The following is a 22,739-nucleotide window of genomic DNA, read 5'->3' on the forward strand; positions in this document are numbered from 1 at the left end:
AAAACAGGGCAGCCCCAGTGGCTCACCAGTTTAGTGCAGCCTTCGGCCTAGGGCATGATCCTGGAGACCTGGGATGGAGTCCCATGTTGGGCTCCCTGGCATGAGGCCTGCTTTCTCCCTCTGCCTGTGTCTCTGCCTCTCTGTCTCTCTCATGAATGAATAAATAAAATCTTAAAAAAAAAAAAAAAAAAGTCATGGAAAACAAACAAAAACCACCATCCTGTGAGTTCCCCAGTGTCAGAGACTTTCCCATTCCCTCTCCCATTCCCAACATAACAAAAAAGGAAATCAGTGCTATTTACATAATCACAGGGGCACGTATGCGGTCCCACAAGGTATCAAGAGCTCTTCCAATCAAACCAAGCCACAGTCTTCAAAAGTCACAACAATTTTCACACCTACCCTTACCTCCTAGGCAGGGTGGAAAGTGGGGTTGAGTGTTTAAGCTTATCCTTCAGACTGAGGCCAGGTAGTCAATGTACTTTATCTTTTACAATAAGTATAAAAAGTGCAACATAGATACTCAAGGCAATCTTCTCTTCATTCAAGACACAGGGGATCTCAAGCTCTGTAAAATAGTGCTATCATCTTCCCCAACTGAGGGGTATCTGAATGCAGAAAAGCAACATTCCTTCCACATTCCCTTGAGACTTCAGTAATCAGGAGCTAAGCATGGTCAGAACCAAACTCAACAACACCCCTTCCTGAAAGGTTCTGTGCCCAGCTCAGCTCCTAGTCACTGTTGGGCCAGCATGCCAAGCGTCAAATCGCCTCCTGGGCCTGCTCCCCTGTTTAGTTGCTACAAGCCCATTCATCCATCTCAGAGTGCTGCCATAAGCATTCTTCAGCACTGGGCTCCCAACATGCCTTGCACAGCAGGTATAAAGGTCACTGCCGCACATGTGGGTGTGCCTGCCTCAGATGCCCACATGATGATGGGATGGAATGCAATGACTGCTAAGCACAAAAGAACTCCACCCAGAAGTCCAGCAGGCTCACTTGGCAAGGATTGGTCTGCAGCATTCAACTCACTGTCAACCAATACCACTTCCTGACCTTCCCATAGGAGCTAGGTATGGATCACCAACGTGTCTTCTCAGCCCTCTCCCAAAGCCTATTCAGATAATGGAACGGTCCAGATAAGGGAAACCTCATCATCGTACCTCCAAGGTTCAATTAAAACAAAACTATAGATTTCCAACAAATTTTCCTGCGTAGAGAAAGACACCTCTACTTTTCTTTTCTGGCATTTGGTACTAGAAAAGGACTTATTTGATTGTTCTCCCTATCAGTAAAAAGTTGTCTCCAATGTCCTCATTCCTATTTGCTAGTAACATATTATTTAAAATCCTGAGCATTTTAATGTAAGCGAAATCAGCCTGAAATTTTAATCCACATTGTTAACATGAAAAAGCTTTCATTGATAAATACTTGCTGCCACTGGTGGCATTTTACCTTATATACTTCCTAAAATTCCTGTTCGATATAAAGTAACAAGTATGTTTTTCGGTTGGGCAAAAGCCTTTAAGAATAAAAAAGGCTGTTACCAGATGTTTTTAATCTAATTCCCTACACATGGGGAGAAATTCACACCAGGCTGGAAAAGAAAATCAGGAGAGCAAAGCAAAATAATCTACATTTACATGCAGGTCCATAAATTGTATCTGAAAAATGCCAGACATTTAATGTTTAAATTTAGAAACTCTCAAATATTAAAATGCCAGTCCTTCCACACAACCATTTGCCTCCTTTTTATTCAACATTTGAAGAAAATTAGGACACACAGGCTAAACATGAAACCAATTAGAATTTGCAGAATGTACTTACATCCCCCCCATACAGTTCAGACTATGCCTTTAAATTTTTAAAGAAATGTGACTTTTCCCTCAATTTTTCAATTCCTATTAAACGGAGATCAGTTTAGATACTTTTCAGTACGTGCTTTATTATTTTAGAAGCCTTTAACAAAGAATTCCCTTCTACTACGTGAAATAACTTGACCTCACCAAAATTCCCAACTAGAACTAAATCTCATCACACAAATACCTTTTCAATTATTCTAATAAAAATTAAGTCCATGAACAAGAGAAGTCCACAAAAATCCAGATCTCTAACAAAAACAAGGTTTGTGAAAAACGCTTTACCTGGAAGAGAGCTCAATACAGAAATAGGCACATGATGACATTTTGTGCAGCCACCCCTCTCTGCAGAGCACCAGAGAAGTGCATAGCAAAGCCCTCCTGCCCTCTAGCACGCACACACACTGACCAATACTTAACCAAACACACCCAGCTCTAGTTTAGATGAACTTTCAGCTTATTGCTTAGCCCAGGTTCGGAGTGGGGGGGGGAAGGGAGGAGAGAAAGGCAGAAACCCTAATCCCACCTTGCAAAACCCAGAAAAGCACAAGCTAAACCTAGCACTACAGTAAGGGAGTAGCGCCTTCCCAGTTAGTTACAGAGCGGGGATCTGGCCTGTTCTGGAGGAAGGAGCCATTTCTTCAAATTACTCCACAGAGGTTAAAACAGTCTGCAAATCTTCCGTAAAGTGACACACTACACATGCTCTCCAAAAAGTGCAATTCCCTTGCTTAAGTAGTACAAATCTTTAGTCTTCGCAATCTCTTGGTGGTTATTTCAAAAAGCTTTTCAACGCAAAAGTGTTGGCCGGGGGAGGGGGAACAGGACGAGGGTACAGGGAAGACAAAGGCTGGTTTGCAGCAACCTGTGTAACTCTAGGGTGTCTGAAGGCTTCTGGGCCGGAGAAGCCCAGGCGTTCACTCACGTGTTCCAATGAGCGAATTCCTCCCTTCTCAGATACACAGCCAGCCTCCCAGGCCTCTCAGACTCATTGCCGCCGACTCGGGACAGAAAAGGAAAGACACTCCACACCCACGCGTGTCTGCAGCTGCTTTCCTCTATCTTATAAGGTGGGGAGTGCGGCAGGGTCACTCACTGCTTCCTAATTCCCACAGATTCCCAAAACGGCCCTTCAAGAGTTTGATCTCCTCCTGTAGCAACTCAGAGAACCTGAGAGCTTCCGTGAGACTTCCCTGCCATTAATCCCGTGGCAGGAGCCACAGGGGAGACCCTGATGCCTTACCAGCCCGCGCACACACACCTGCCGTAAACTTTAAGGCTAGGAATAAAAGACGGAAAAGCCAAGCCACACAGTAATCCAAAAAGCGTTAAGAGGAGGACCAGAAGTTGTTTTCAGCTGTGTAGAGAGTCTTTCCGACCACTAAGGGAGAACAGAATTAATGAAAATGGAATAAACCTACCTTTGTCTTTTTGGGACAGAGTGCTCAACTTCCATAAATTTCCCGTGCAGTTCCACTTTACCTGCGGACACACAAGAGGCGGAAGACAGTTGGCCAGGTTTAGGGGCTCTTCCCGCACGAAGGACCCTCACAGCCTAAGCGGTGACACAGGCGACCTCCCGTGACACCCCCGCGCGCACACGCGCACACACACACACCCCCGGCTGCGTGTCAAGGCCGGGAGGGAAGCCGGGGCACCCGCGGGCGGAAGGCCGACCCCTCCGGGCTGTGGGATTCACCGCGGGGTGGGGAGGGGGGTCGAGCGGCGGGCGCACCGCGGGGGTAGCAGCCGACCTCCCGCACCCCGGCCTCCTCCGCCCACCTCAGGGGTCGCCCAGCTCCGCGGCAGCCGCAGGACGCACGCGGCCCCTCCGCCCACCTCCCCGGGGCCTCCCCTAAGACGCACTCTGAGGAGGGGGCCACGCTGCATTTTTTTCGGGGGACCGAGGGGCCCCCCGCGCTTCTCCCGGCTTCAAGCCCAGGCCCTCCAGGAGCGGGGGGCGGCAGGAGAGGCTCGAGGACGCAGCGCACCGCACGGAACCAACCAGGCGCGAAGGACGGCGCGGGCTCCCGAGGGGACTCGAGCTCGCCCCGTGCACCACGCGTGGTCCCCCGCCGCCCCCGGGAGGCCGCGGCCGGGACGCCCCCCCCCCGCCCACCTGCCCCTCGGGCTCGCCCGGCGCGGGGGCCGCGGAGCGTGGAGCCCAGGTCGCGCTGGGCTGCGCCCCGCAGGATGCAGAGAAAGCACCGGGCCGCCCGTGCGAGGCACCAGCGCGCGGCCTCACTCCGCACCAGGGTCGGGGCCACTTTGCATTCTCCCACGCCCGGGGTCCGGGGCGAGCGGGGGGGGGGGGGGGCGGCGAAGCCAACACCATAAATGCCGAGCAGAGAGAGGAAGGAAGCAAGCAAGGAGGGAGGCACGGACGGAGGAAAAGAGAAGCGGGCGAACGCGCTCGGCCCCCAAGGCCCGGCGTGCCGGGGACTGGAGCCCGCGCCTGGGCCCGGGCGGGGCGGGCGCTGACGGGCGGGCGCCCGCGCTCGCGCCCCCCGCAGCCCCGCAGCCCCGCAGCCCTCGGAGCCCGCGCCGCAGCGCTCGGACAGCGCGTCCGCGTCCCCCCGCAGAGCCCCCGCGGGAGGGGGGCGCCGGGTGCAAGCCCCAGCCGAGGAGGGCTCCCCGGACCTCGCCCCACCGCCCCGCCCGGGCCTGGGGCCCTGCTGGACGCCCCGGCCGCGGCCGCAGGCCTGGCTCCGGGCCCCCGCCCCCGGCAGGCCCGGGGCGGGCGGCGCAGGGCCGGGGCGGGCGCGCCGGCGGGGCCGAGCCGGGCCCACCTGAAAGCGCCTCGATGGCCTTGAGGGCCCAGCTCTCGTCCGGACAGTCCACGAACGCGTAGCCAGTCTTCACCAGGAAGGGTCCCGACACCGGGATCTTGGCGTCCTTGAAGATACTTTCCAGGTCCGAAGGGACGGCATTCTCGCTGAGGTTTCCGAGATACAGTTTGTTCATTGTCAAGAGTGGTTGTTTATTAAAAAAAAAAAAAAAACACAGAGGAAAAACGAAAAATTAAAAACCACCCACAGTGATGGAGGGCTCCGGCGGGTTTTGTTCCCCCTCGTCTTCTCGCCGTGAAAACACCACACAAACACAGTAAGAACCAGAGGCTAGAACGAGGAGCGGAAAAAAGAAGGGAAAAAAATCAAATCCGAAGGTTCTTGTTTTGCCTTGTCTGGCTGGGTATTAAAAAAGAAAAAAAGGGAAAAAGCCTTGCTGCAACCCAAACGTATCCACGAGTCTTCCTAACTCCGAGGAGGAGGCGGGATTAGCGAGAAAAAGGAGAGGAGGGGGGGGGAGAACTACTTTTTGTCTCTTCCTTCCCAACCCCTTTGGCATCGGCCAGCGGACTGTGAAAATATCACACTACGTGAGGGCAGGCGCCGCCTCCCCGTAAAAAAAAAAAAAAAAAAAAAAAAAACCAGAAGGGTGACTGGCAGGAGGGAGGGGGGAAGGGGGAAGGGGTGGAGGGAGGAGGGCGCGGGAGGCGGAAAAAATCCGCTCCGAGTGTCCGGCTTTTTGAATGAGCCACGTGTTCAAACTACAAATCAACGTCTCACGTGAGGAATCCCAGCGCCTCAATTAGAGTGGGTTTCGGGGGAAAAGAAAAAAGAGCGAGCGAGCGAGGAGGAAGAGGGGGAGGGGAAACGAGCTCGAGCGAGGGACCCTGAGAGGGGGAGGAGGAGGAAGGGGAGAAAGGCTAAAGGAGCCTCAGCCGGGGCGCGGAGGGGAGCGCGGCTGGCGGCGCTGATTGTCACAGCGGAGTTTAGAAAGGGTTATCTGGTCGGGGCGGATCCTGGGGGAGGGGAGGGGAGGGGGACAGGGAGGGGGTTTTTGTGTGTGGTTTTTTATAAATGAGATACGGGTGGAGGTGCTAACTAGGCGATACCTCCGCTCTAGTTACCGGAGTTTTAAACATTCGATTTTTTTTTTTTTTTGGAATAGGTAATCCGCAACAGCGAGGAGTCCCCAATGCGAACTCGCCGTGTGGCTTTGATGACATTTGGAGTGTAACCCCGGCGAAGCCGCAAGCACGTTTCCAGGCCGCCGGGGGCGGAAAGCGGCGAGGGGGGGCGGGAGGGGGCGGGAGAGGCGGGCAGACGCGCCCCACCCCAGGCACCCTCCGCGGGCCCTGGCACCGGGCGAGCGGGGCGGCCGCGAGCCAGGGCGGTGGGGGATGGGCGCCCGCCGCGTCCTGGGCGGGTGTCTGGGCGACACCTCCTCCGCCTGCGCTCGCGTTGGCTCTCGGCTTCGCGTCTGCGATTGGTTGCGCGGTTCAGAAAAGGCTCGGAGATAAATGAGGCCGGGGGCGGGCTCGGCCACCGGTGGGGGAGGGGAGCGCAGGGGCGGAGGTATTCGGCTTGGGGATGGGGGCGTCCCGGGCCTCGGAGGCCGGAGCCGAGAAGTCAGTGGGAAAAGTCCGTATCTAAACGGAAACCATTTCTTCCTGTAGTTTCCAGAGGAGGAGGAGTGGGGTAGGCTGGTACTTTTATTTAAAGAATTTTAGTTGGAGAACTTGGGGCTCTTAAAACAGGAAGACCGCTCTGCGCGACCCCTAGGTGATATTCGCACTTGAAACATTGTTCGAGCCCCTTTCGGCCTCTGTTCTGCCCGCGGAGGGCCAGGAGAGCCCTTCAGGATTTACCCTGTAGGGAACGAGTACAATGGTGGGTGTGTGGGGGAGGGTCTGGGCCCGGTGAAGCCTTTACTGGGCCAAGCGAATGTAGACTGGAGAAGAGGAATACGGAAATGAACGTGGTGCTGGGGTTCTTGTGCAAATCTGCAAGTGTCGCTTAATGATTGTGTGCTCCACTCAAAAGCTTCATTTGCACCGGTTACTTGTGGCCGATTTTTAACAAGTAATCCATGGAAAAGATGAAATTTTATAGATGCTTATTTTTAAACTGAATGAAATTCTGTGTAGCATGGAAATAGGAACGGGAATGTTTAGTGACCTGGTACTGGTAGTAGTAGAAAAGGTATTGTATGATAGACAAAATATTATGATTTAACATTGAAACATTTTCAGTAATTAAAATTGATAGGCTTCGTTTCTCTTTGTCGAATCCGTTTATGGCACTTAAAAGTGCATATTTTCCAATTAAGAAATGAATAACAGGTTATTTTTTTTCTACATCTAGGAATTGTTGCATGATATAGAGTATTTACATTTTTTTCCTTTAAAAGGAACTTATTTGGGACGCCTGGGTGGCTCCTCGGTTGAACGCCTGCCTTTGGCCCCGGGAGGAATCCTGGAGTCCCAGGATCGAGTCCCACAACAGGCTCTCTGCTTGGAGCCTGCTTCTCTCTCTTGCCTATGTCTCTCCCTCTCTCTGTGTGTCTCATGAATGAATAAATCTTTAAAAAAAAAAAAAAAGGGAACTTATTTTATAATTTTGTGTTAAGGAACCGGAAGGTGTCAGATCATCCATTTTAAATGCAACTGTTCTTTCTAATAGGTTTTTCTTTTTCTGCCAAGCAAATCCAACTTTTTAAATGTAAACTCACTCTCACAATATTTTCATTGACATTTAACTTAGTGAAATGTTTTTACTTTATGAGATCGAGGAGACAACTGTGCTCTTGTGTTCAGAACTATATTATGAGCTCTATCTTCAAAGAACATTTGGATGGTGAGATTTTAAGTTTATGGTTAGGTTGAACTTTTTAAGAGTTTACTTATTTTTCCTTTTCATGTTTTTAAAAAGAAAATCTTGGTTCTAAAAAAGAAAAATACGCATTCTTCCTTTAACTTCTGTGATATTCAAAATGTAAATAACAAAAATTATGAATTATTTTTCATGTACCTGTTGCATGTGATCAAAAGCTACTTGGAGAAATGTTTTTCATTCATTTAATAGTATTTGCTTTTCTAAGTAGGTCTTTAAATTGTATGAACTAGCCTTTTGATCAAGTTAACTTTTAGTAATTTTTGATTAAGGACAAATTTTATATATTCAGCTTGCTTCCAAAGTCACTTGAACCGTGCCTTCTGGATTGTTCGCTGTATTTGCTCTTATTAAAACTGAGACCTAAAGAAGTATCTACTTCTAAAGCATGGGATAGTTTATTTTCCATAAATACTGGATCATGCTTGTCTGTCACTATCAAAGACACATAACAGCTGGAATTTAAGACAAGTATGTGCTGTTTTGATGAAATATGTTCCTGGGACTCGTGAACTTAATCTGTGTATTATTTTAACAAACTGGATACTCCATCTAGGACCTTCAAAACATACTGGAGTTACATAAGCCCAGACATCAAAGAGTGATAGATACAGTCCACTCCACTTCCAATCTTCCAGCCATTTGAGGAATAAGTATATACTCACTAGCTGAGTAAAAAGAAAAGAGCACGGGTAATTGTCTTTTAACTGGCATTTCAAGAGCAAAAAATATCTTTGGTGGATTTTCAAAAATGAATAAAAGGTCAATCTAAGTTCCAGTGTTCCAATAAATCTCACACACAGGAAATTAACCGTGCCTATGGGCTACTTCCGAGTTCTTCCCGAAGCAGTTAGGGCGCCTCATTAATGTTAACCCCACGAGAGAATCCCACCCATTGTGTGTTCTGGGATGCGGCTGTGTGTCACCAACTGCAGCCTGTTTACTCTTTGGACAGCTGCACCTACTCCTTAACTCCTGGGGGTACTAACAATGTTTCTTATGGGTCAGTGTAATATTAAAGAAGAAAAACTATGTTTAGAAGGTCGGTTACCGTTGCTGTATCCACAGGTTAGGAGCGAAGGCTGAGCAGGGGGAGGCGAAGGAGAGGACATTGTCGCCACCTCCCCTACCGCGCGGCCACTTCTCGGAGCACCCGACAGCCCAAGTCCTTACCGCGGGTGGGCGCGCGATGCCTGCCGCGTCGTTGGGCCCCATAGGAGGGATTGTTAACATACTCTCGCTCCTTCCAACAGCTCTCCTGGGCTCCTGGGTTTAAACCAGATGCATGATAAGTGGGAACTTGGCTCTGCCCTCTCCGGAATCTGCCTTCAGTAATTTTTGTTTAAAATCAAAAATCGTGCCCAGGAGATGAGAGGATTGGGGGGGGGGGGGCGAGTTTTCCTTTTTCTCCTTCAGCCCGGAAAAAGAGGGCGGGATCCTTGCAGCTCCCACTGGGGAAGATCCCTCGGCGCTCGCCTCGAAGGCTCTCGGCTACCGGACCCCCCGGCCCTGCCGCGCGGGACAGGGGGCTGGTCCCTCCCCGCGGAGCTGCGGCCGAGGCACGGCGCGGGGGGCAGCGGGGGGCCCTCCACGGTTCCCCTCGCCGCCCGGCACCACCTGAGGTTCTCCTGCTCCGGCGCGCACCGGCCCGCGAGCCGCGGGGACCGAGCAGGCAGCGTGTGTTTGCAGAGCCTCCCGCGCTCCAGGCCTATTCGGACTGCGCGAGGGGGCTGCACGGCGCCAGGGGCCGCCTGGTACCCACGGAAGGAGACGGCGAGGAGCCCGGGCTGCAGCCTGCGCCTCTGCCCGGGGCGGGGCGGGGCGGCGGGACGGGCGCACGCGGCGCGCAAACGCGGCCCGGGGCGGGGTTTCGCGCTCCGCGGGGCCGCCTCGCCGAGCCCCAGTTGAGCAACCGGCGTGCAGGGAGACGCCGCCCCTGGCTGGGGAGGGGGCGGGGGCGGGGCGGGGCGGGGGCGGGGGCGGGGGCGGGGGGCTCCCTCTCTCTCCCGATTGGCGGACGGAGGGAGCCTATCACCGTCGGCCGCCGCCGCCGGAGCCGTTTGCTGGTTTCCATTCATTGGACCCCGAGCCGCCCCTGGATTTCCATCTTTTGTGGCGCGAAAATAACCCTTTGCTCCCTCTCATTGGTTTTGTTGTTGAGGGGTGGGATGGAGTTCTGCTCTTGCGGGGCTCGTTTTTTTTTTTTCTTTTCCTGCCCTTTAACTGCGAGCCCCCAGCCCCAGCCCCCAAGGAGGAAAGAGGGAGGGACCTAAGGAAGAGCAGAAAGCAGCTGGGGGTGCGCGTGGAGCCCGCCCCTCGGGCTGACCGCGTGGGGCCCGCACAGCGCCCTCCCTTCCCCCAACGCCCCGCGCCCGCGGGTCCTCGGTCTGCGCCTCGCCCAGCCGCTCGGGTCCCATCGCCGCCCTCCCGGTGCCCAACATCTCAGAATCTACACCTCTTTTTTAGTTAAAACAACAAGATAGGTTTTCAGATGCCTGGATCGCCCTGGGCTTCTAGAGGAACCGACTCATTCTGCTCCCCCCCCTCCCTTTCTAACCCCCTTTTGTGGTCCACAGGGTTGTTTTAAGCAAAACCAAACAACCCCTCCAAAAAAAAAAAAAAAAAAAAAAATGCAAACGAAAAATTCCGGGTAAAAGCAACTATGCCGAGACCACGTTTTCGTTGAAGCTGCCCTAAGACCAAAGAAGCCGAGACCGACCTTGAAGGATTAGCGATTTCTGTAACTGAAATGTTCTAATTTTACTGACGTTTGGTGGAGACGGTGAGAAAGAATACATGAGAGTTTGGCTTGGAAAAGGACAAAACAAACGAATAATCATATCTAACTTGGTTAACTGAAAAACCTAACAGCTGTAGTCCTGTCTTCTAGGCAGTGGTGTTTTGGGTGCGTTTGTATTTATATACGTAAATTGCTATTGTTCTTCTCAAAAATAAAGGTCAGAACTCTGGCCCGGACAGAAAAGAGGGAAGTGTAAATGTGTTTGGTATATCTAACTTCACAGCAGACTCAAATTCTTTCATTATCTGAAGAAAATGAAATGTACCAGTTAGAAGTATAACTTAAATTGTTCACAGATAGTTTAACTGTTCATTTTTTAAGTCTTGACAAAATACTTAATTTGTTTAAAAACCAGTAAAGCAATAATTGCCTAGTGAATATTAAAAACCTTGAGAGAATCGGCTTAAATCTGTGAGTTCAAAATTTTTTCTGTATTGTTAACTCTTAGCTAGTAATGATGTTACATCATCCTCCTAAGTTCTTTTGGAAAAACTATTTAGTTTTTTCGTTTTAGTCTCTGAAAGCCAACTAATTGAAGTAACATAAATTGCCACCTACCATAAGACTAAAAGCTAGCTGAACAGCTCTTTAAAACAAATTTTAAAAACTGACTGAATTAGTATGGAAGACTTTTAAAATACAGACATACTTTGTTTACATTTTGTATGTGTATTTCAATTACATTTTACTAATGTGGTTAATAGATAACTATTTTTTAAATTTTCCTGTAAAATTATTTCTCAGAAACATCAGAGTAACTTACAAATGGTTTGTTTTGAGTTAGAACAAATTACACCTTAGAAACTAAATGTATAGTGTAATGCTGAAGATTATATAGTTAATAATTTAGATAACTAAACACCTAAAAAAAATTTTAAATGTGAAGATGATTATTTGTAAAGTGATTCTAGGTTGGGACTTGCATGATCTGTAATTTTCACATTTTGAAAATGATATAGTAGAAAAAATAAAGAATTTTTAGAGTAAATTTCAATTGAAAAAAAAAGTTCCAGAATTAATCTGGACAAGGCAAAACTCTAAAATCTGAAGTATTTTCAAATGTTTTCTCAAACTCAAAGATTTATATAACCAATACTTTTCCTTAAAAAAATTGGGAGAAACTGATTCATTAAATTTTCAACTAAGTCAGGAATAAGAATTTTAATCTATCTGGTAAACTTTACACATGATTGTTAAAGTAGTAGACAAACATGATTCTTTGTATTGCAGTTATATCCTTTATTTCACTGCTTCACTTGAGTGGAACTTAAAATATTCATTTATTATTACTATTCTGGGGAGAGGGAGAAATGAGACATTTAGTGGAAAGAGTCTTTGGTAATTGGTGTGTGTACATAACTATTTGCTGACGGGTCACAGAAAACAAAGAAGATAGGCATTTGTCTGTGGGGGGAGGGGTGTGGAAAGGCTGAGAAGAGTTGGGCATTTAAACTTGTTTCTTGGTTGTAACTCATTTATCCTGCAGGTTTCCTTGCTAAAGGTGGAGGGAAGGTGGTAGAGAGAATGTATTAACTAATGGAATAAAATGGGACAGTAATACAGGCATGAAATCCCACTGGAAAGAGCAATAAGAACCTACTCTCCTCGCTCAAATAATCGGAAAGCAAAGCACATGCTGAGGTCATAGCCAGTTTTTCAGCATTTTCTAACACGTGCATTTAAAAGACACATCTTAAGTTACTATTTTCTTTTTAGGAACCTTTGCTTTCCTGACCATTTCTTTTCCAGAATCCCATTCCCAAAAAACTCAGGAACTAAAGTTCCCTTCATGAAACAGCAGATTTTGTGACATGTATATACAAATCAGCTCTTAGATGATTTTAGAGATAAACTTAGGAATTCCACATGCTGTCTATAAATAGAAAGTCAATTTTTAGATTTTAATAAGGCAGAGTATATTTGTAAATTCCTTACTTGTAGGAATAATGGTAGACCATTACCGTTTCCACTTTGGCTTATTAAAATTCATTCCTTCTTGAGTACAGTGTACATTTTGGTCCTGAGCTTCTCAGTATGATGATCCCAGTTTTAAAGATGGAAGCAGCAGACTAGGTGAAGATTTATTATTTCAAAGCATCTCAGCTGAACTTCATAAGAATCTGAGAACATAGCAGAAAAAAAAGCAAAACTAATCTGAAATCTTTATCAAAATTGACACTCTAATGATCTGTCCTAAAATGTGTGCCTAACACTTCTTTTGAAACATTTACCTCTTTTTTTTTTTTTTTTTGTGGTAGATTGCTTAAAAACCTAAGAGTTGGTGATATTTTTTGTTGCTTTTCTCAAGTGACAAATTTACTGATTGATTATGTTTAAAATAACAGTGCCAGTGCCTTCTCTAAGGCAAAATTGTATTTGAACTGAGGTTTAATATCAATAATTAAACCTGTTTGATAGTTTCCTCTTATTTAACTTTTTTTTGGGGGGGGTTCCTGTGCCAGTCATTGAAGTAATTTTTCTATATTTAGGTGATTTTTTCTTTGTAAACTATTCATATCTTATTTGTAATCTAAAAGTGTTTTTCCTAGCACTTTCTAAGACTTAGAGAAGAATTTAAAAGTAACTAATCTTACCCCCCAAAATATTAAAGACTTTTAAAAATGTGTACAATTTGATACAAACAAGTAGGAAACATGTTGAGTATTTTCCATTAAGCTAACATAACTATATGGTCCTTCTTTCTAATTCTAATGCATCCTAATTCTAATCCAGCTATTAAAAATCTAATTCATAATAGGACACTACAGAGGTCATAAAAACCAAGAAAAAAATACCAATTCTCTTACTTCAGAAATACATATGGTCTCTGTTATGGTGATAACATTTTGTTCTGGGACAATTAAATACAGAATGATGTCGCCATGTTTTGTTTTCGTTTGTTGAAAATTGCTTGGGATTTTGCTCCTTAATTCAATTACTATATCTCTTACGGTAATTTCTTTCCCCTTGTATTTCTTTACTACCAAGAATAACGTTTTTGGTTTTGATTTAAATGAATGGCCACCTATAAAAAGCCAAATAGAAAAACTAAAAAATCTAAAATTTTGGTGTAATGCATTATCCGTACTTCCCCCTGGCAACAATAGTTATATTCAAATTTTATTTTAATTTGGAAGCAATATAGTGAACTTCTTAAAACAGATTAAATTGAATTTTGTTGTAAATATTAATGAACAAGAAATTGAGTAAATGTTTTCATCTAGTGAAATAGATAATAGAGTTATAGGAAACATTATTCTTTTGCCTCAACAGCAACAAATCCAGTTTGAGGGCAGTTTTGTTGGGTATGGAATGCAGTCAGTGTGTACAATTGGACATGAAAATATATACACATATTGCTGCAGGGAAGCCTTTTGTGGAGATTTGTAAAGAAATAAAGCAAGATAGAACTTGTGTTCAAATTCTGAGGTTGCAGGTTAAAACAGGCAAAGTAAGCATAATTAAGTTTTTTTCTTCATCAGAATTCTTCAATACGATGTTTTTAGAGCTGGGAAGAAAAGAGTAACAATACAGATTGAATTGGAATTAGGATGCTATTAGTACATCAACAGTAGAATTTAATTCAAAATGTCTTAATTTTTCTCTTTCTGTGCTTTGTTTTTGATTTTTAAAAGACTATTTTATTATACCCATAAAATATCCAAAACATTATTAAAACATACATGTGATCAATTTTTAAAGTTACAGAATAACATGATCACCTATTTTGAAAATGATGTTGAATTTATTTACAAAATATGAAATTATCACAAATCCTTTCTGCTGGATTGTTCTACTACTTCTGTTTGTGTAAATGATCCATATGTTGCTCATTTGTTTTAATCCAAGTAAGTAGCATTGTTTGAGAAAATGCCTACCAAAAAAAAAAAAAAAAAAAAAGTCAAAGATATGGTGTTACTATTTTGAAACGTGGAGAGGAAACTCAGATTTTAAGTGAAAGCTGGGTCCCATTATTTACTGCCTTTTTGATATTTATTGAGGGATAGGGAAATGGGTTAAACTGTAATGTTGCTTCAGGGCTGACCAACAATAAAGTTTTTAGTGGCTGTAAATGAAGAATGTTGTTTCAACCAATGATAGCCCTTTCCTATTACTATTTGTGTAAAATAGTCTCTTTCCTTGATTATTAAATATCTCTAAATTATTTCATTACCAAGGAAGTGGGGTGGGGTCATGTTATGTTAGGATAGCCACATGTTGAGCTTCTAAACAGATGAAGAATGACCACTGCTTTTTAAATAAAAGTTTGTTATCTTTTACTTTACAATAAGCATTGGATTTATTTTCTTATCTATACTAGTGCTTTGCTAATATAGTAATAAACTGAATTAGTCTCAGATGTGGCAGCTAATGGAAAAATATATTACAGCCAACCGGAGAGGAGTTGTATGAGCAAGAGAAAAGATTAAAATCATGTTTGCCGAACTTTTTCGTTTTGTTTTTGTTTTTTATGGAATACTTGATTAAGCCAAAAATGAAAGTATATTCCTACAACCAAATCTAATGATCAGGTTTCTAATTTCTATTGTTAATAGTTAAAACTTGGGTGTATGGTTAGTATGCAGATATTACTAAGTAACTTGGGAGGAATCTCTTTAATAGTTTGTAGTTTCATGTATAATGTAACTTTATATGTGATATAAAAACAATTACTTTATTTTTTAAAGGTTTTTCTCATGTTTTCTTGCAGAAAATTACAATATACAAAAGTTAAGCGGGATCCCTGGGTGGCGCAGCGGTTTGGTGCCTGCCTTTGGCCCAGGGCACGATCCTGGAGACCTGGGATCGAATCCCACGTCGGGCTCCCAGTGCATGGAGCCTGCTTCTCCCTCTGCCTCTGTCTCTGCCTCTCTCTCTCTCTGTGTGACTATCATAAATAAATAAAAATTTAAAAAAAAAATTTAAAAAAAAAAAAAACAAAAACAAAAGTTAAGCCACAGATTATTAATTTTCTTGTTAAAATCTAATATCTATGGGTTAAAATATTGTTCTTTTCCTTCCAATTTTCCCATGAAAGTTTGAAATACAACCTATTAAAAGCCAACAGACTTAATGGCATTTACAAGTACGTAAAACAGGTTTTGCTGATTTTTTTTAAATAATCTTACAGATAAATTAAGGATATCAGAGAGTTTGATTTTATGTATATATAACTGATTAGAGGTGGAATATTCAAACAAATTCATTTTGAAAACAATACAATTCAAGTAACTTGCCACAGAGTGGCCTTATCAGAGTGACTATGCAATGTAATATGAAGTTGCAAGCTTTGGATTTTGAATTGAGCCATGGATATACAAATATAAATATGCAAATAAATTACTGTTTTCAAAAATCAAACTAGGGTGGATATAAAGTTAAGAAAGCAGAGTCTGTGGTGTAAAGGGAAGTCAAAGTATTTAAAGCACTTGTAACCGGAAAAGCCTGTATGAACCAGAAGATATCTAGATTCACTATAGTAAATAGTTAACATTTCTCTAAAATATGACTTCAGTAGTTAATATTTTGTCTTTGGAGGCATATACTGTTACCACTCTTTATAAAATGGAAAGACAAAGAGATTTAGGCAAAGTATACTGAGTCTAGCACTAGAAGACTCAATGTGGAAAATATCTCCCCCTTTTTATATATATTCCAAATTCTTGGATCCCTTGTATAAATAAGTTTGGATTTTTATTGTATATTTAATTAGGGAATTGTACAGAGTATCTTCTCTTTCATATGACTTTCAGTAGAACCTGTTTCATAATAAGACAATTCTATAATTTTAAGGCTGGAAGAACTATTTAGGATCTATTAGTTTCCCATTTTATAGTTGAGGAAATTGAGGTCAGGGAAGGTCCAATGCAGGTTCAGAGGCAGGGCTGTGGTGTGGCTATCTTTGAATGAAACCATGTACCAAGTCCTGAGGGGGAGATAGAGCAAATACTTTTTTTTTCCTTATTTTTGGTGATAAGAAAACAGACCCAAGGTGAGGTTTGCCCAGACCCAATACCATTACTTTTTTTTGTTTTAAAGAACACCTACAGGGACGCCTGGGTGGCTCAGTGGTTGAGCATCTGCTCCCCGCCTCGGGCGTGATCCCGGAGTTCGGGGATCGAGTCCTACATCAGGCTCCCTCCGGAGCCTGCTTCTCCCCTTCTCCCCTGCCTATGTCTCTGCCTCTCTTTGTGTGACTCTCAGGAATGAATAGGTAAAATCTTTAAAACAAAACTAACAAACAAACAAAAAAAAAACACCACGTATAATTATCCTCATGAATGGTTCTGCAAATCATTGAAAGCTAAAGGCAAAAGCCTTGAGAGAAGAGACTTTGTTGGGCAAAGTGATGGTTCATTTCAGGAACTCTGCTCAGAATCTCAAGCTATCCTAAACTGATAAAATCAGTTCAATGTGAAAGGCTGGTATGGAACAAGATCCCATGATTTCTTTCACCCGGGATTTCTTGTGTACTCTCAAACACTTGATTCAGGGCCCAGCTACATCAGAACCCCTAGGGGCCAAGGAGGCTGCATTAATAACCACCGGACACACTCTTAGCGGTAAGCTAAGAAATTCTTCCTCATATCAAACTTCAAAAATGGGATTTCAAATTTACTCTGTATAACAACAGTTTAACAGTGGGCTTGGATTTTCTTTTCTTTTTAGTTTAGTGACATTTCAGGGGTGGGAAGAGCTGTGTATTACTACATACACACACTCACACACACACACACACACACACACACACACACACACACACATCTCCCCTTGGAGTAATTCAAACTCTTCTATCTATTGAATTGTTGAAGAACAGTTGGCTAACGCTCACCTGCCACCAGGTCTTGTTTGCTCACACCAGTACAGAGTGGTGGTCACTGACCGACCATAAATCCTTCTGGCTTCCCACCCCTAACTAGATACATGAACCTAAGAGCTCAAAGTCCTTGGCTGTGCCTTTAAATTAAAAGCTGCCCTTACATCACTTTGTTTACCTGTAGATCTGTTGGTCTTCATAAACTGTGGATGCCACAATGGCACCTGTTTTCTCTGCATGTAGCTGACCCTTCTGTGACCCTGGGTCAGTTTTGTTTTGTTTTGTTTTGTTTTAACCTTCTCGGCCTTTGTTTCCACAGCTGTAAAGAGAGTTTAAACTATTTACACCATCCTTTACCTTTTTCACAACAGCAGAGCACTGAGGAGACTCTACAAGTATTTGTGGAATTTAGTTTCAGAAAAAGGAATAAGACTAGGAATATCAATGAAATTATTGGATCACTTCAGAAAGTTCTATAAAATGCAAGAGGGGAAAGAGATTACTGCTTGAAACTAGAAAATAATGCAGGGAAAGATATTTTGTGTCCATATATCCCAGGTGCCCCAAGAAAGCTTATTTAAATACCACAGATCAGTAACAGTTGGTGGGAAAAGAATAAAAACACAAATCTCCCCTGTAAAGGAATCCCTTATTGATGCCAACAACTAACACAAGCCAATGCCCTGACCAAGAGTTATAAGAATTAAAAAAATAAAAAAAATAAAAAAATAAAAAACTTGTAAGAAATTTCTCTCTACTTTCCAAGTAAAATTATTTTTTTAAGATTTTATTTTTGGGGTACCCAGCTGTCTCAGTGGAGCCTGTGACTCTTGATCTCAGGGTTGTGAGTTCAAGCCCTATGTTGGATGACTGAGCTAGCCAGGTGCCCACAATTTATTTTTATCAAAGATTTCCTTCTGGGAGCTCCTGGGTGGTTCAATTGCTTAAGCATCTGCCTTTGGTTCAGGTCATGATCTCGGGGTCCTGGGATCGAACCCTACATTGGGCTCCCTGCTCAGCAGAGTCTGCTTCTCCCTCTGGCTGCTACTGTTCCTGCTTGTGCTCTCTCTCTCTCTTTAAAATAAATAAAGTCTTTTAAAAAAAAAATTCTGTTAGAATCAAATCCTCATGCTTCATATGAACTTAGGATAAGAAATTATTATGATTATACAGAATTTATGGACCAAAGAAAATAAAAAAGGAAAACAAAATGTCAAGAATTTAGAAACTGATAAGTCAATGTCAAATTAGTAGATGATCAATCACTGTGAATGTTTATTAATAATTACAGTTGGTCTTTAGTTTTCTAATGGCTTCCATTAGATTTCCGAAGAATATATCAATTTAGATATTTTAGTTTTATAGAAGTAAATTATAGATAATTAGAACAAAAACTGGAGCCTCTTCATGTGACTCTTGATCTCAGGGCTATGAGTTTAAGTTCCACACTATGTATAGAGATTACTTAAAAAAATTAAAACTTTTTAAAAAATTATTATTTTTTTAAATATTAAAACTTAAAAAAAAACAACTGGAGCCTCTTGAGACCAATTGGAAGATATTCTAGATCAAACTATAAGGAAACAAAATATCATTAGATTTAAATTATATATACTAATTTAAAGAATTTAAAGTGCTCAATTCATTTATGTTAACTTCTATTCTTGATGGTTTTTTGAAAAATTCTATAAGAATTACTTTGAAAAAGACAGGCATAATATTCTCATTTGTGCTACAGTGACTATCTCTGGCTTGGGGTTTTCCCATCTAGAGTTGAAACATTCATTTGAGCAACATTCAAAAGGAACTTTTCCATAGAATTAAAGAACTTCAGCATAGTTGCTCCTTGCAAAATAGCTTTAGCAGTGGCACACTTGAAAAACTAGCAAAAATAATGGGAATAGCAGGGCTCTAAAAAAAAAAAAAAATCCTGCCAACGAAACTTTATTTTAAATATTTAAAATAAGCACAGTTACAGGACTCAGACTTTAATACTCTGTGATATGAGTATCCCTGTGCATTTTATCTGCTTAATTCATTCTTGTAAAATGAAGGAAAGAGAAGCTTGATGAAGCAAACTGATTCAGAAGACATTTCTTATTTCTCACTTACTTAAAATAATAAAATTTAATGCCAAAAAAAGGGCAGTTCACTGGAATTTATTGAAAGAGATTTGGGTGGTGCTTTCACCTATGATATTTCAAATTTTTGCAGAGACTAAAATTTTCAGAGTTTAGGCAGATTGAAAGGATATTTCGTTAACACAAATTTTATAATACAAAAGTACATGAAGATTTTCAATGGTAACTTAGCAGAAAAGATTATTTAGTTTATAACCACCAATGCTTATAAAAATAAAAGCCTTTAAAAAAATAAATAAAAGCCTTTTAATCTGGTTCTGCTACTTTGGAATTATTAATAATGCAATATGAGATAGAGATTTTTATTTGATAAAACTGCTATTCCACTGCAAAAGTTTAAATATATTTTTAATATATTTAAAGAAATATTTTAAATATATTTTTAATATATTTAAAGAAAAATCATTATGGTATAAAATCAGAACTAATAATTCTTTGAAAACAAGGAAGGCAATCAAATTTAGGTTTATTTTTACTTTAATTCCTAAACTGTTATTTTTTCAGTTTGAAAATGTTTCATGTTCATGACACATTCAAAGGTAGACACATTGTACACTTTATATTTTAAACTTACCTCATTTTCCTTTGTTCTTTTTATTTTGTAATATAATGAACTTAAAATAATTATGTTTCAGTTATTTATAGTTTAGACACTTGTAGGTTGGTCTCAACTGAAACTATTTTCCGTGAAGACAGTCCCTGATCCTTGAAACTAGAAACAATCTCTCTCCTCTGGTATCTGAATTTTAAAGTATGAATTTGGAGATGGCTGGCTCAGTTGGTGGAGTGGGTAACTCTTTGGTTTTGGGGTCATGAGATGGAGCCCCACATTGAGTGTAAAAATGAATAAACAAAAATAAAAATAAAAATGAAATGTGAATTTGACATAGTACTTTTATATATTGCAAGGCATTTATCATTTAAACAAAAATTTTAGGGGTGCCTGGCTGGTCAGTGGAACATAAAACTCTTGATCTTGGGGTTGAAGTTCGAGCCCCATGTTGGATGAAGAGATTACTTTTTATTAATTATTTATTTATTTATTTATTTATTTATTTATTTATTTTTGAGATTACTTTTTAAAAGGGGAAGGGAGGCACCCAGGTGACTCAGTTGGTAGAGTGGCCAACTCTTAGTTTCAGCTCAGGTCATGAGCTCAGGGTCCTGGGCTGGAGCCCTGCATCAGGCTCTGCCATCAGTGAGGAATCTGCTTGAAGGTTCTCCCTCTTCCTCTCCTCTGCCCTTCCCCTACTCACACTGTTTCTCTAAAATAAATAAATAAATCTTTAAAATAAATTAAGAAATAAAAATCTTCGAAAAAAGTGAAAATTTAAAAAAATTTACACTTCTGTATTAGAGTGTCAACTGATTGATGAGGTCTGATTTATCTTTGTATGTAAGTAAATTCCATGAGGGCAGGGGTTTTTGTTTTTGTTGTTTTTAGGCCTTGGTTGCTTACTGCTAATTTCCCAGTACTTAAAATTGTGTCTGGCATGTAATATATACTCAATAAATATTTGTTGAATGAATGCATGATACTATTTAACATTTAGTTTTCTATGAAGCAAGTCCTCAGTTAAAGTTGTTGGACATACAAATGCTAGGATGTTTGTACAAATACATCTCCACCTCACTCTCTAAAAGGCACCTAGAGAGGCTCCTGGCTGACCCAGTTGGTGGAACATGCAAGTCTTCATCTCAGGGTTTTGAGTTTGAGCCCCACATTAGGTGTACAGATTACTTAAAAATAAAAAAATCTTAAGGGCACCAGGGTGGTGCAATTATGTGTCTGACTTAATTTTGGCTCAGGTCACAATCTCAGGGTGGTGGGATCATATCTTGTGAGTCCGGCTCCGTGCTCAGTGGGGAGTCTACCTGAGAGTCTTCCCTCTCCTTCTAACCCTCCCCTCTCTTGTGTGCACTCTCTCTATATAAAATAAAACAAATCTTTTAAAAATTTTTAATTAAAAATCTTTAAAATAATAAAATAAGTAGTGACCTAGTTTCAAAGAATAACTACCTTATGATTGAGACTATAAATGTGAACCAAAATATATTGGAGCTCTATAGTTTTCAGTTTTTTAAATTTTCTTTTAAATATTTCATTTATTCATGAGAGACACAAAGAAAGAGGCAGAGACATAGGCAGAGGGAGAAGCAGGTTCCCTGCGGGGAGCCTGATGCAGCACTTGATCCCAGGACCCCAGGATCATACCGGGATCCCAAGGAAGAGGTGTCCCAGTTTTCAGTTTTATAAGGGTAATGAAAAATCTCTGCTCATAATTCATTATCAGTATAGTCATGTCAGATAGGGTATCATGAACTTCTTTCATATATAAACTTCTAAAAAATAAGAATGGAGAGAAATGAATTCAAAGGAAACTTTTTATAGGCTTACTAAGAAATTTTTGTCACATTTGGCAAAATTTATTGAGTAAACAAAATTTTTATGATATAGTCCTATGAAATAGTCGTATTTGAAAAGAAAAAATGGCAAAATGTCCAGAAAAAGAGCCAGTCTGATGTAAACTCCTTAAACAATCATTCTTGGGTTAAAAACGTAAAGCTGGGGGCGCCTGGGTGGCTCAGTTGGTTAAGCATCTGCCTTGGGCTCAGGTTGTGGTCTCAGGGTCCTGGGATGGAGCCCCACATCCGGCTCCTTGCTCAACAGTGAGCCTGCTTCTCCCTCTCCCTCTGCCTGCCACTCCCCCTGCTTGTGCTTTCTCTCTCTAGAGCTCTGTCAAATAAATAAAATCTTAAAAAAAAAAAAGTAAAGGCTGAGAACTTCATATAAATTATCAAATGGGGTTCTAAGAAGTTACAGTAAACTCATTTTACCTTCCACTTTTAAATAGCTGTAATTTTCAAACAGTGAAATATATGCTCCGAATTTAATGGAATCCTTAATTTTTACATTTATTTTTTTAAAGATTTTATTTTTTTGTTGGAGAGAGAAAGTGAGAAAGAGAGAAAGAGCAGGCAGAGGGACAGAAGCAGGCTCCCCACTAAGCAGGGAGCCCGACCTGGGGCTCAATCCCAGGACCCTGGGATCATGACCTGAGTCAAAGGCAGATGCTTAACTGACAGAGCCACCCAGGTGCCCCTCTTTTTTTTTTTTTTTTTTAAGTTATCTCTACACTGAATATGTGGCTTGAATTTATGACTCTAAGATCAAGAGTTGCATGCTCTACAGACTGAGCCAGGAGCCCCAATTTTACATTTCGTATTTTATGATGGGCAATATTTTATTTTTTTAAAAGATTTTATTTATTTATTCATGAGAGAGAGAGAGAGAGAAAGAGAGAGGCAGAGACACAGGCAGAGGGAGAAGCAGGCTTCATGCAGGGAGCCTGATGTGGGACTCGATCCAGGGACTCCAGGATCACGCCTGAGGCTGAAGGCAGCGCTAAACTGCTGAGCCACCCGGGCTGCCCTATGTTATTT

General features: G+C 42.3%; 1 protein-coding gene across 5 annotated transcripts in view; it reads right to left on the minus strand.

The window, feature by feature from the left end:
• Window positions 1–5,242, minus strand: part of IGF2BP3 (insulin like growth factor 2 mRNA binding protein 3) — a 152,337-nt gene extending 147,095 nt beyond the window's left edge. The window contains exons 1-2 of one of the 5 annotated variants that reach the window (XM_049093708.1): window positions 4,649–5,240; window positions 3,281–3,341 (exon numbers count right to left, since the gene is read on the minus strand). In XM_049093708.1, coding sequence (XP_048949665.1) covers window positions 3,281–3,341; window positions 4,649–4,823 — 236 coding nt within the window. In that variant the 5' untranslated portion in view covers window positions 4,824–5,240. Of the gene's footprint in view, window positions 1–3,280; window positions 3,342–3,725; window positions 3,845–4,648 lie in introns of those variants that run through there. The other 4 variants (XM_025464363.3, XM_049093711.1, XM_049093710.1 and 1 more) reach the window with 4 other exon arrangements.
• Window positions 5,243–22,739: the final 17,497 nt, after the last annotated feature.

The sequence above is a fragment of the Canis lupus genome, chromosome 14, assembly GCF_003254725.2.
Source record: "Canis lupus dingo isolate Sandy chromosome 14, ASM325472v2, whole genome shotgun sequence".
Taxonomy (NCBI): domain Eukaryota; kingdom Metazoa; phylum Chordata; class Mammalia; order Carnivora; family Canidae; genus Canis; species Canis lupus.